Source organism: Lathamus discolor, chromosome 21 (assembly GCF_037157495.1).
Source record: "Lathamus discolor isolate bLatDis1 chromosome 21, bLatDis1.hap1, whole genome shotgun sequence".
Taxonomy (NCBI): domain Eukaryota; kingdom Metazoa; phylum Chordata; class Aves; order Psittaciformes; family Psittacidae; genus Lathamus; species Lathamus discolor.
The window spans coordinates 2,034,059-2,047,620 of NC_088904.1; the positions used below are offsets into that span (position 1 = coordinate 2,034,059).

General features: G+C 48.4%; 1 protein-coding gene across 8 annotated transcripts in view; it reads right to left on the bottom strand.

Annotated features, from left to right (window-relative positions):
• RFX2 (regulatory factor X2) overlaps positions 1–13,562 on the bottom strand; it is a 55,157-nt gene that overhangs the window by 17,637 nt on the left and 23,958 nt on the right. The window contains exons 2-6 of one of the 8 annotated variants that reach the window (XM_065699974.1): positions 10,027–10,136; positions 7,614–7,703; positions 6,592–6,671; positions 5,700–5,967; positions 1,712–1,786 (exon numbers count right to left, since the gene is read on the bottom strand). In XM_065699974.1, the coding sequence (XP_065556046.1) occupies positions 1,712–1,786; positions 5,700–5,967; positions 6,592–6,671; positions 7,614–7,703; positions 10,027–10,131 (618 nt within the window). In that variant the 5' untranslated portion in view covers positions 10,132–10,136. Of the gene's footprint in view, positions 1–1,711; positions 1,787–5,699; positions 5,968–6,591; positions 6,672–7,613; positions 7,704–8,718; positions 9,255–10,026; positions 10,140–13,562 lie in introns of those variants that run through there. The other 7 variants (XM_065699973.1, XM_065699972.1, XM_065699979.1 and 4 more) reach the window with 7 other exon arrangements.

Below are 13,562 nucleotides of genomic sequence, written 5' to 3' on the forward strand. Positions count from 1 at the left end.
CACTTAAATAACCTTCTCGGAGAGTTTTTGAAGCTAAATTAAGCCATCAAGCGTGGCTCCATTTCACAATCACTTTGGTTAAACAGCATTATGTAAAAAGCACATTCCACTTGACTGAGATACCTTTCGCTTCCCGTGTTGCGCTTGAAACAAAGATTCCTGGCACGAACCATCTGCTGACAGCAACAAAATAAACCAGGATCTCACCAATGTACACATGTGCGAACTGTGACATTTAAAACGAGGGACGGATCACTACAAGGATGGGGCCTACAAGGATGCTGGAGAGGGCCTCTTCATCAGGGTCTAGTGTGCTGCATCCCTGCCTATGGCAGGGGGTTGGAACTGGATGACCTTAAGTTCCTTTCCAACCCAAACCATGCTATGATGCTATGATTCTATGAACACTGAATGGAAAACTCTGCAACCTGAAGATTAAGAGCAATTCAGTCACAACTAACAGCGCAGTTAGCATCATCTCACAACTTCCTCAGCTGGTTTATTTGCTTTGGAATTTGCCTTGTGCCAAACTATGAACCATGACCTGAGAAGAGACATATTAGGTTCTTTAATTCTACCCTGCAAGACAAAGGTGGGGAAGATCTGATCAGAGGCTGGATCAGGCCCCCAACACCACCCTGTACAGTCAGTCTGTGGTCAGATGAAATCTCTTTTCTATCTTCACTTTCTTTCCTCTATCCTTTTCCTGCTCCTTTTCAAACCTCCTTCAACAGCACACCATGACCCACTGCGTCCTGCTCTGCACTGGGATGAACAAGAACTCTGCAGAGCAGCATTATCCTTGGCCAAATCTGCTGACAGGAGCCCTGGCTTGGAGCTCAACGTCAGCTTAAGAGAATCAGCCCATTAAGTTTAATGTTCCTTTTATTTCCTTGGGGTGAAAAGGGCAGGGATTTTTGCAGGCCCTAAGAATGACAACAGCTACACCCCCAAATGCAAAGCAAAGAGAAATCTGTTAGAATAAAGAAGCATCACTTTGTATGCTGTGATTTCTCAGTGCAGACCATGCTTGAGCCTAATCAAAACACAACGAAGTCAAGGCAAGCCCAATGACTTCAACAGGACTTGAATTAGACCCTTCAAATCTCACACAAGCATGTGCTCACTGGTAAGCATTACTGCACGGGAGCCATAAACCATGATGCAGAGGACCAGCAGAATAGTGGGAACTGCACACAAAGCAGAGAAATTGTTGGCGTAGTGAGAAGAGAGAGGTCTAGCAAATGGATTTAGCAGAGCATTGTAACAGTAATGGTCTTTCTGAGGCACAGTAAGAGGCAATAAAGGCATCCACAGGAGTAGGCTTTTGGTAGGAGCTAGCTAAGGGGTATCTGTGCTGATCCCCACTGAGTTATTGCTGTAGAACTACAAGTGATTTTCCAGCCGTCTTTCAATTCCAGTGAAAAGAAAGAACTTCCTCAAATGTGCTTATTTAATTGCCAGCAATTTCCATTGCCAGGCAGATGAAATCAACAAACACAGGGTAGAGGCAGTTACCAGAATCCAGAGCATCTCACCAACAAACATGAACATCACAGCACTTGGGGCAGGTTCTTGGTTCTTGGGAACGGGCAGCGCAGCTGAATCACAGGCTGCTTCGAGTGGCTCGTGCTGCTGAATATACCAAAGAGCTACAAATAATGCTCCTACCAAAGCAGGGAAAAGGTTGTAAATTCTGATTGTAACTTACATGGCTGTTGAGCAAACTGCTTTTGTGTGATGTAATCCCTTCATTTTTTTGTAGGTTTTCAATCGCCATTTCAAGCTAAAGAAAATGTGCACAGGGGAAAAAAAACATAGGGAAAAAAAAAAGAAAAAGAAAGGAAATCAGATAGTTAGCAACAGCCAGATTATTATTTCTTTATTAATACTTGAATGATTAATGCTTTATATCAACAGGCTTGTGAAAAAGAGGCAAACAGATGAGGCACAGTCTTTATGGGATGAAGCTGCAGAGACATTCCTGTATGGCATGCAACCAGCATCACAGCAAGGACCCCTATGAGGGTGAAGGAGCAGACCGGGGGGGCTGATCTTCCACTATTGCCCCCTTATAAAAGAGCAGCAGTTTTCCTTCTCCTTTCCCCTTCAAGCCTAGACCAAAACCTCACCAGACAGATAATGCTGCAGCAGGTCAATGCGGATGTGCTATGGAGAAGGTGCATTTTAGCCAGCCCTTCCAAGGAGAACTGGAAGCAATTACTTCAGTTATTACTTCTTAATATTCTGACAAAAAACTAATGGCAACTAAGGTAGGGGCACAAGGAGTGTTGACACACAGAATGGGGTGTATTAAAGCTCTTTTTGCTGCTAAAGAGAACTGCAAAGGGACTCTGGAGGAAGACAGATTTCATCTTCCAATGAAGATGGGCTGGCACATCTTGTGCTACTTGTGCTCATGTCCATTACCTCAGAGCTTCACCAAGCAGAGCCCCGGTGGGGCACTCTGGCTCCTGAAGAGTCCTTGGTCCCTTTGCCTGGCTTCTGTTCTATGCTCAGCCTGGCCTTGGCTGCTGCCTTGGGCCCAAAGCCTCTCCTGGAACCTTCTTGTCTTCTCCTTTCTGCTGGTGGCACTCCATTCCCAACCTCTATCAATCTCTAGCCCATGAGATGGAGGTCCCAGAGCTCCAGTGCCGCTGAGCACAAGGTTTTTGCAGGTAAGGAAGGAAAGAAAAAACCTCAAACCAATAAACCCCCCCCCCCAGAAGGGACTGCCTGCTCCTGCCAGGAAATGTTGTCAGACCCTTCTTATCTGTGACCTGTTAGTGCAGGCAGGACGAGGCAACCCATCAGCCAGTACAGCTTGCAGTCAGCAGCTATCTCTAGTCCTCATTTAACACGCATTCTTCTGTAGGCACAAAGCATCTCCACAATGGCCTCCTTCACGTAGTAGCCAGGTCCTGCATCCCCTTTGCACTAACTCATAGCACGGTGAAGATAAAGGTTGAGCTAAAACCAGCCATTTACAAACCCAAGCTCTGTCAGAAAGGTAGGAGGACAGAACAAACCACATCTAACTTCTGAAGAACACCCAAGCATTCAAACAAAACCCCATTGGACACCCAAAGACACAGTCTGTGCCATATCCACCTCTGAACGCGATCCTCTGCTCAAGCACTTCCAGCACAGCTTCCTTGGTTTCCATCCAAAAGAGCCACCGTTGTAGCACTTCTCAAGTAGTTATCATTGAGTTTAAACAAAGGTCAGTCTAAGACTGACTATGGTTCAGTGGGTTGCCCATCACACCCTGGTGTACCATGAGGAACCAAGGCCTGATTGCTGATGCAGCCTTCAGGAAATGAGTCAGTGTTAGAGGGAAACACCACTTCCTTCCTCTGTTCACAGCACGGTGCCAGTTGAGCAACACCTCTTATGCAAGCACAGCGATGCTGCCTGTCCTCTTGGCACTTCAGTAAGTGTCCCATAAGAATGGACTCTTTGCATCTGCAAGAAGCAATCTTAGAGGGGAAAGACTAAAAGCTCTTAAACAGCCCTGCACGAAGGTGAGGAGCTTCGAGGACCCACTTATGGGAGGTCTGGAAGATGGCAAAGCCTAATTTAAATGAAGATTAACAGTGCTCTGTTGGCAAGGCCTGAATGGGACTGTTTCATGTGCTGCTTCAGCCTGCTGGATGGAGCAGGCCATCATTATTCCAGCAGATATGGAAGCCCTCTCGCTTCCCCATTCCTTGCAGCTGCCTCTCAAACAGCTAAGCCCTCACATTGCTGCCCACTTTGACATCCATCCCCTTTGCACTACACCCCAGGCCGCACGCAAACACTACATGATACAGCTACAGGAGCCAAGTACATTTGCTTTCTCTCCACAAAGCTCTTAATCCTGGCCGAAGTACACGTTTCCAGGACTGCAGCCTCTCCATCCTCTTTAACACCAGCCTTTCCTACCCTCTGTTTAAGCAAGACATTGCAATGAAAACTACTGCTCCTGCCCATTGATTTGGTATAGTCATTGCCCTCCTTAAGCCTCCCACTATCTCTCCTGCCATTAGGATGTGAAATTCAAAGCAGTTATCATGGCTCTGCTCTATTCCCCTCCGACTCAGGTCTGTGCTGGAGGAACTGAAAGCCTCCCACAGAGGTGGCTTCCATGCCCTATTTCACCACTTTGAGCCCCTCCACAAGGCCCAAAGCCATTCCGTGTTACAGCTCCTTCAGAAAGTCCATTCCCACCTGCAGCAGAGTGGGTTTATCTCAGATGCATGTTCATACAGGTCGCTTCCTGAATGCTTTTGTTTTGCTGAGCAGCTTTACCTGGTGTGATAGCTCCAAACTACAGCTGTTGATGGGGCATTTGACTGATTCATTCCACTGGGGCTCTTTCCATTGTGCCCATCACCATGGGAATGAAAAACGAAGGCAAAAGACAACCCCCCAAACCCAAAAGCCCCAAAGCCACGCGTGGTGTGGTGCAGCTCTGCAAGATGCGGCCCCACGCGGGTGACAAGATCAGCACCTTCCATCTCCCTGAAGCAGTAAATCCAGGGCTAGGTTTTGGCTCTGACCAGTTAAAATACACACAGACACAATTCCCATGCAAGAAATAACCCCCAGCTAACCCAGAGCTGCCATCTTCTCTTCCACCCAAAGCTATGGACGTTACCCCTACTCCTCCCTAAGGCAGAGCACAGGTACTCCAGCATCAAAGACAACCTCTCAAAGCACAAAGATTCAAACCCCATGAAGTCTCTATGAAAACTCAGCAGGAGGAGGAAGCACAACCAGATTTTCAGGAGTGCTCGGTAGCAAACAGCTCCTGCTTTTCTCCCTGGGTGGTGCTGTTCACGTTTTAAAGCCTGAATTACTCCTCCATTTGTGATTCTCTTTGCATTCACGTGTAGAAACACACAGAACTCAGGAAGGGAAGGTGAGCAGTGGTCCAGGAATGAGCTCCAGCCCTTCCTGGCAGATCCCAGGTAAAAGCCCTGGTAGGTTCTAGGTGCAGAAAGGCTGGTTTGGGTTACTAATTGCATCCCCCTGAGTCCCACGCAGCTGTATGCTTCCAGCATCCTGACACCTTGACTGACACCATTAAAGCAAATGAGAGCCTTAAAACATTTCTGTTTGATCAGGATGATCCCTAAAATACATTTTCTGCAACGTGGCATGGGCAGAATACACAATGGTGTAGGAGATACATAGAAAGACTTTTTGATCACTGTGCATTTGGCATGATCAGCCCGACACCCCTTTCATGCTAGTTATCCACTGTGTTAATAATGGATTATTCAGGTCTTTTCTTAATTAAAAACATCTATTTCTTTATTTTGAGTAAGCCAAGCCCCACATTTGGCTGTTATTAGAAAATGTTAATATAGACAATTCCTTGGAATTGGAAAGCCAAAGCATTTTACTTGGAGGGAGAAAAGGGGAAGCACAGAACCCCCAGGAATTTATCCTTACCTCCGTGCTGCATCATTTCAGTGATCCACCAAGAGTTTGCCAAGCCTCTGCCCATCACCAAGAGAGACATTGCAAACTCCCCTTGCAAAGATGTGTAGTACACCAGTGTCTATTCTCCCCCTTGCGTTTGCATGGCATGTTACACAGACATATACACAGTGCTAACTACCAAGTGGAAGTTTTACTCTCTGAAGGCTTTTCACTTCCCTTGGACCAATTCCTGGCCCCTGAGCTGCGATATCTGCAGGGCTACATACCGTTGCTGGAGAGGAGCGTGAAGTATGTGACAGAGAATGTCTAGTGTTTTCCATCCCCCCATGAATGAGATAGGCTCCCGAGCCGGAGAGGATCTGACTTCCCCCAATGTCCATGGTGATGCCCACCATGTTGTGAGAGGGAATGGCTGTAGGAGAGGAGGATGCCGCTGTAGTCACCTGAGCTCCACCTCCCTGCGGTTCGAAGTAGGATGCTGCGCTGCTGGGGGCGTAAATCTGAGCTTCCGTGTTGTAGGAGTAGGCAGCTCGTCTGTCAAAGGAACAACAGGGTCAGGAGGTGGAGAGCAGCTCCTCCATCTAACCCCATGGACAACAGCTTCTGAAACCAGGAGCACCTTTGGAAAAAGGATGGATTTGCTCCATTGAATTTGAAACCTGTGCTGGAGGAGTCAGTCCTGCAATGGGGATCAGTCCTCTGGCTGCCCTGGAGCAAAGGCCCATGGCAACAGTGAGAGCAGAACCCACAAGTAGCTCTGCAGCCATTGTAGGTAGCCTCAGTGAGGAAGGCTGAGAGCATCCCCAAGGACAGTAGGAGGAACAGGAAACCTTACAAACCTCCCTTCTTTCCATAGCAGTTCTGCTCTGGTTCCTAAAGCCACCCCATATCACCACACAATGGGCTGGGCAAAGGAAAATATCTGACACTTCAACGTGGCAGGATTCCCTGGAATTCTATGAGAACACCTCTTCCAAGGCTGGAGTCTGGCTGAAACTACCCCTATGCATGTCACATGGCAGGAGAAACAACTGCTCCTCCTCTTCCTCCTTTTACCGTGCCAGCAGTGCCGGGGTGGAAAGAGCCTGAGAGGCCCAAAGGGCTCAACCCAGCTTTGAGGGTAACAGGGCTCTGCCACTGCCAGCAAGGGACTCTTACATGGTTCCATTGGTATAAACAACTTCTCCTCCTTCCACATACTGGACCTGGGATGGATATACATGCTGCACGGCTTGCACCTGAAACAAGCATCAGAAACTTGAGTTAGGGATTGCCTGGGAACAGCGGGAGAAATTGCATATCACAGCCTTAAACAACCCTCAACCTTGAAACTTATCAACTTTACCTTGACATTTATGCTTTCTTTTTAAAAGAGAAGGAAAACCAAACCACCTCCCCTCCCCCCTTAGGAATCCCAAAGGACATATTTATTTTTAAAGGTCAAATTAAAATGAATAAGTAAGTCCTTGCTCCATGAGCAGTGGAAACAATGGAGCAGGGTTTCCTCTGCACACACGTCTCAGGGCTGGTTCTTTGCTGACTAATAAGGGTGAGATCACGCTGCAGCCTTTCCTTCAGAGAAGAGGTTGCGGTGTCCATCTGGGAGGGAGGGACACAGTTGTCCTCAGTCAAGTTGGGGTTTTCTTCGCCGAAACTGAGCAACCAAAGACTTGCTAGAGGCTCAAGTCAAGAGAGTCAGACTCACTGCCCACAGGAAGCAGCATCACATGTGCCTGGTTTCTTAGGAAACAAGGACTGCAAACGGCAGAGTTCGGATAAGTAAGAACACTTGCATGGCTCCCTGTCACCTCACCTTGCTATGAAGCCACATGCAGTCAGTGCAATTATTTGTGGCATTAAAAAAGAATCCCAAACACTCTGCCTCTAAAAAAGTCTTTACAGAGGACGACTGCTTTTAAACGGCAATGAAAAGCATCCATCAAATCTTCAGATATATAGAAGACAACCGGGATGCTGAAGGTTCTTTCTAAACTTTAAGTATCTTGAGCGGTTCTTTTGCCATCAGTCTAAGAAAGGAAGAGAGATGGTGAAAGCTGCTCTCACAGTGATCTCCAGGGCTCTCTCATCAGAGCATGGATTTTCCTAAGCAGCTATCTGGCAATGTTTAGATGTCGTGTGGGTGACCCAGGGGTGGTGTCTCACCCCAGAGGTATTATTACCTGTTGTGCAGCCTGCTGAACTCTGGGAACAGAGATTTGCTGCATCTGCACTCCTTTGGGAGCAGAGCCCGTGGCTTGGACCAAAACCCTCTGAAAGAAGAAGATACAGCAACAGACACTCACTCTCGGTGTGTAACACAGGTAAGTTAGGTATTCTCTTTCAAACTCTCAAGGAAAACTTGCCTCCTACTTCAGTAGCACTAGTCCCTCTTACTTAGCATCCCTGCGGTTCCCATCCTTCCAATGCAATCTGCGCCAGACACCGCCCCGAACCCCATACCCCAAACTTGGGAAAAGCTGGATCCACATTTTCTGACATGGATCATCTTGTCTCCACACGAGGAAATAACAACACCTCAACACGAGGTTCAGTCACAGCTAAACAAGAACCACTCCTCACACATTCACATCTTCCTCCTATCACAAAGCTTCTTCTCTTAGGGCTGCTATTCCAGTACATATCTAGTATATATCAAGTATATCTAGTTGGAACTGGATGATCTTAAGGTCCTTTCCAACCATAACTATTCTATGATTCTATTTTATGATTCTATTTTATGATTCTATTCCAAACCACCTTCTGCCTCCTGCAACAAGAAATCCCATTCTCTAAGCCCTTCCAGTTTCTACCAGCACCAAAGCTCCCATGAAGCATCTCCATCTTCAGTGCTACCAAGGGCACAAAACTGCTTTGCCTTGCCTTGCGGTGGTCACTGTCCTCTCCCTCTGCACTGTCATTTCCATCGTCCTCCTGCTCTTTGTGCTGGCATTCAGTTTGAGGTTGGACACACACCTCATAGAGTGCTCAGCACCTTGCAGATCCAACAAAACAAGCATGGGGATGTGGGGGACGGAGAGAAACGATTCAGTGAGGCCCAAAGCCATGTATCAGTATGGTCTTTTAAACCAGTGAGGACCTTCCCCAAGGAGACAGCCATCTTCTGTGAGCTGAGGCTTTAACAATACCCAGCACATTGGGCCAACAGAACAAAAAGCTGCCAAAGAATCCCACATGAATCCTAAAGAGACCTTGACCATTACTGGCTACCTTATACACATATGCTTCTGGTTTTTAGCCCTCTGGCTGGAATTATTCATCCCCAACCTGTAAGATGAGGCCGTCCTGTTCGTACAGCCTTTGCTCGCACTGAAAGGTAGCCCAGTGATCAACAACACCAAAGGCTTCAGCCTCACACCAGTCACGCTGCCAGCAGTTCATTCCTAGTGTCTTCTTTGTCCTGCTGGTGGGAAGGGAAGGCTCTGGATGCTTCTCCTCTTCAGCAATCTTCCACAATCCTCTGGGTCTTCTTTAAGCCATGGAGTTCCACTCCATACTCCGTGTCACGACGACAGCACCGGCACAGGCTGGATGGGTAATCTCATAATCCAAAGCCAAGGGGGTTTCTAAACTTCTTTAACAAGTTGTCACAGCCAAATGACTGACAATGCCTAAAATACACTATTGCTCCGTGGTATCCACATCATCCCAACAGGAACAAGAAACACTGCCCAGAGCAATCCAAGATGGGAAGTTTGAGAGGTGACAGTGAGCTGGGCAGGGAGGTGAACGTCCGCGTCTGCTGGGGAGATGCTCCTACCAGTTCACAACTTCTAATTATTCCTTTTCATCAGCATCCAATGGCAGCTACTTCTGTTCACTTGGGAGCTGGGAAGGGTGTAGCTAAGTTACACCCACCCATCCTCTTATCCCTCCAGCTTCCTGCGACAAAACCTTCTTGTGATAGTTCCCCAAAAGGCACAAAAAGGAACCAGTTTTACTTAACCCTTCCCATTTCCAGCTAGGCAGTTTCATTCATCAGCTGAAGCTATCATTTCTCTCCCATCAGGAGACCTCCCAAGTGCATCATATTAATGTATCAGAATCACGGACACCTCCTCCCCACCTACCAAATGAAGAGACCAGCATGTGGCTTCTCCACCTTCTCCCTGCCTTAGCACTTCCCTCACCTCTTCTCTGTTGAGCTCAGTACCTCATTTGCAGAGATGCCTTTAAGGACTGTTTCGTTTTCTCCTGCTTTTACTGACACACCAAATAACAACAGGATCTTGCACTAAAGCAAACACCAGACTGCATGAAGCGGCTTCCTCAGGTAAAGATCTAAATCCCATGGTTTATAGCTTGCACATTTGTAGGGCTAACACAGGAAATCTCTGTGGCCTTTAAAAGTCCAGCAACAGGTTCTCTCCACTACTTCAAGTTGCTGATTAACAAACCTAAAATCCCAGACTGGCATCCCTGCTACAGGCAAGGGCACCTTCCACTAGATCAGGTTGCTCCAAGCCCCATCCAACCTGGCCTCTCCCCATATAAAACCCCTGGCTTAAAACACATCTGCCAGCAAACCCAGCCTCCTCTGCACAGAAACCCTATTCCCTGCTGTGCATCCATTACCTGCTGAGATGATGGCACCAGCTGCACCACCGGAGCTTGGGCTGACGCTGAGGTGTGAAGTGCCACAGAAGCTGCTGAGTCTGATCTGCCCTCTGAACTCTGCATGCTCACTGCTGGGGAGAGCGGAGGGGAGGTCAGGCAGGGAAAGCACAGCTACAACCCAGGAACCCGCGGCCGAACGGCACAAAATCCCACTGGAAGATCCAAGGGAAGTGCGAGGAAGGAAGGTGCTACCTTCCTACACAGAGGCCTCTTTTTAGTCTTGGAGCTAATTTTAATAGAGGATTATATTAAGAAAAAAGAAAGTTGCACAATTGTTCCACCGAAAGGAGAGGGAAGGAACAGAAAATGCATTTCTAAATATAACCAAAAAGTAGCGCTGGAAAATTAGTGTGTCACAGTGAGGACAGCTCCAGATCTGGAAGAGTAAAAGCACGCTTCTAAAATCAGTTTTATTCCTTATCGTCTTTAACTACTGCAAAGAAAAAGCCCTGAATAAATATGTGCCTGGAGCCTAGCTAATGCTCTCAGAAAAGTAGGGTGGTCAGTTTGGGTTATAATAACCAGTAATCAAACATGAAGAGCATCTTTTTAACACCCCCAAATCACCCCCACAAAGAAACACCTCCCCGCTCCCACCCCCTGCCCCAGAACCTCACCAGCCTCACCCAGGTCCCTAAATACCAACACCATCATCCCCCAGCCCTGCTCCCACACTGCAACCCCATGGAGGTGATGCCCTCAGCATCTTCATGTTACCCGGGTCCCCCCATCCCGGCCAGCACTGCTCAGCCACCTTGGGAAGCATCCCAAGGGCCACATGGGAATATCCTGGGGGCGGAAAGGTGGCACGAGGGCAGGGTTCTTTATCCCTTGGGACTCCTCGCTCCCACATGGCACTGCCCTGGCTCCCTGTGTCCATCGCCACCTGAGGGACACCAAACCTGCTGCTTCCTGAGTGCAAACAGTGTCATATGGGGGAGTTTGATGTAATATGGGGGGGGGGGGGACCTTTTATTTCTCGGTTGCTTGCGAAAGTTCCTGTTTAAAAAACTATTTCAGGAGCTTTCTTGCTGCCACTTCAAAACCAAACCCTTCAGAAACATCCCGATTTGGAGCAGCAGCATCTCTCCTCTCTCAGCCTCACTGCTGAGCATAACGGAGCCTCCAAATAACAGCAGGAAACCTTTTCCATTTTGCTTCCTTTCTGCATCCAATATTTAAACTTCTTCCTCGACTTTGTGCATGTTAAGAGGCAAAAGGGAAAACGAGAAACGGAGGGATGCTGGCCTATCATCTCTTTGTGGTAAAAGGCAATGCAATGGGGAGGTAAAGGGCTCTGGTTCACAGCTTTTGAGGGTTTCGCAAGTGGAAGACTCGAGCATGGAGAGGTTAGAGAAGAAAGGTGAATTGCCCAGTATAGTTTAATGATCTGTTTGAGAATGGGTCTGGTGGGATCAGATCTTGGCATTTCAAGTCTACAGAAAGCTGTCTCTTCAAGTGCAAAAAGGATGCTCGGAAGAGATACTGTCTCCAAATTACCGCCTGATCCTCCCTGCTGATGAATTTCATCTTCTGGTTTCCCCCAGTGACCCAAAGAGAGGCAGGGTGGAAGCTGAACTATCTGCTGCCAAAATAAATCAACGTACTTCTCAGTTTTGTTACAAAACACAGGCTCTGCTACCGATGACAACCAAGCCAGACACGGGCACTGATGAAATCTGGTCCTTCCAGACGAGGTAGACAGACACAGAAGTACCGGAGCCACCAAGGCACATGTACAAGACTTCTTATGATTTCTCAGTGCAACATCCTAGATAAAGAATCATTCACTTCCCATTAAAGCCACCCTGTGCTTCCTGAGGACTGGAGAGACACACACTGCTAACGTTAATCTCCAGTGATGAAAAGCTGACAACGGAAACAGAATTCCTATGCTCTGAGAAACCACTGCAAGGTGCTCCAGAGCTTTGCTGATGTCCCGGGAGCACAGCTCCTGAGTGAGCAGGCATGAGAGCCTGGGATCCAGAGGATGTATAAAGCATCAGCTTTCCAGGAGAGGGAATGTGGCATCCGAAGTCTTGCTCTTCCCTCTTCTTGGGTGTTATGCGTGTGGTGTAAGGAACACCCTTGTAGCTCCTTTATGGACATCGGCCGCTGGAGCTCAGCAGTCTGCTTGAGCAGCTCTTTGGCAGTTCTGCCACATCCCTAAAGCAAATGCCCATGAAAGGCCTCGCTTCTCTGCTTCCATCTCATTTATCACCTCCCACAGGGAAGGAAGTTTTACAGTGTTTCTGATCATCCTCTCCTAACAGAGATGCAGATGAATCAGAGAAGATGCTGCGAGGGCTGGAGCAGCTCTGCTCTGGAGCCAGGCTGAGAGAGCTGGGCTGGGGCAGCCTGGAGAAGAGAAGGCTCCTGAAGGGGAGACCTGAGAGCAGCTCCAGTGCCTAAAGGGGCTGCAGGAAACCTGGAGAGGGGCTTGGGACAAGGGCCTGTAGGGACAGGCCAAGGGGAATGGCTTGAACCTGCCCGAGGGGAGACTGAGATAAGCTCTTAGGCAGAAGCTCTTCCCTGGGAGGGTGCTGAGGCGCTGGCACAGGGTGCCCAGAGAAGCTGTGGCTGCCCCATCCCTGGCAGTGCTCAAGGCCAGGTTGGACACAGGGGCTTGGAGCATCCTGCTCCAGTGGAAGGGGTCCCTGCCCGGGGCAGGGGTTGGAGCTGGGTGAGCTTTAAGGTTCCTTCAACCCAAACTATTCCATGATTCCTTACTTGGCTCAAAAGCCTCCTGTTTCCCAAAGATCTATGATCTGCTGCCTTCCTCTTAGATCTGGTCTAAGAGAGAGAGAGGTTCATCCCAGCCATGCTTGCTTCCTCTGCTGCCTGGGGAAGGATGCTGTAGCTCTCTCACAGCAGGAGTGACCAACAGAAGCTATTAGAAGGTGTCTCGTGGTGTTTGGCAGCGGGTGAAAGCCTGGCAGCTTGGCAGCCCCTGCACTGGGGAGCTGGCACAAACTGAGAGGCTTATTAGTAGTCAACAGAGCTGCTGGTGGGTCACAGAGAGGATCAGCATCCCCATCCAGGGCTCCTTGCTGGGCTAAGAAGAGCAAAGAGACGAGTCAGTTGTTATGCCAGGGAAAAGAGCAGATGGGACCTGACCATGCACCAGGAATGAAATTGCTGTGAAAAGCGCCTTGCTCAAGACATCAGCGACTCAGGTAGAGACAAGTTTAAAACTCGGGTTGCTCAATGGGGCTGGTGACGTCAGGGGCAACATCAGGACCGTGGAAGGCATTGCAGAAATCTGGATTCCAGGTTGCATCATCCCTGAATGAATCAGGCAGATAACAAAGCTCCTGTTTACTCACAGCTGTCTCGGTATCCAAGCAAAACAGGAAAGAAAAGACAGAAAACAACTAAGAATTTCTGGGTGCTATTTCTGGTTCTGCCACCGATGCGCTCCATGACCTTGAACAGATGCTTCCCCTTCCCCAGGCTTCAAGTTTCCCACTCCTAAAAAAGCCAGGACACTCCCC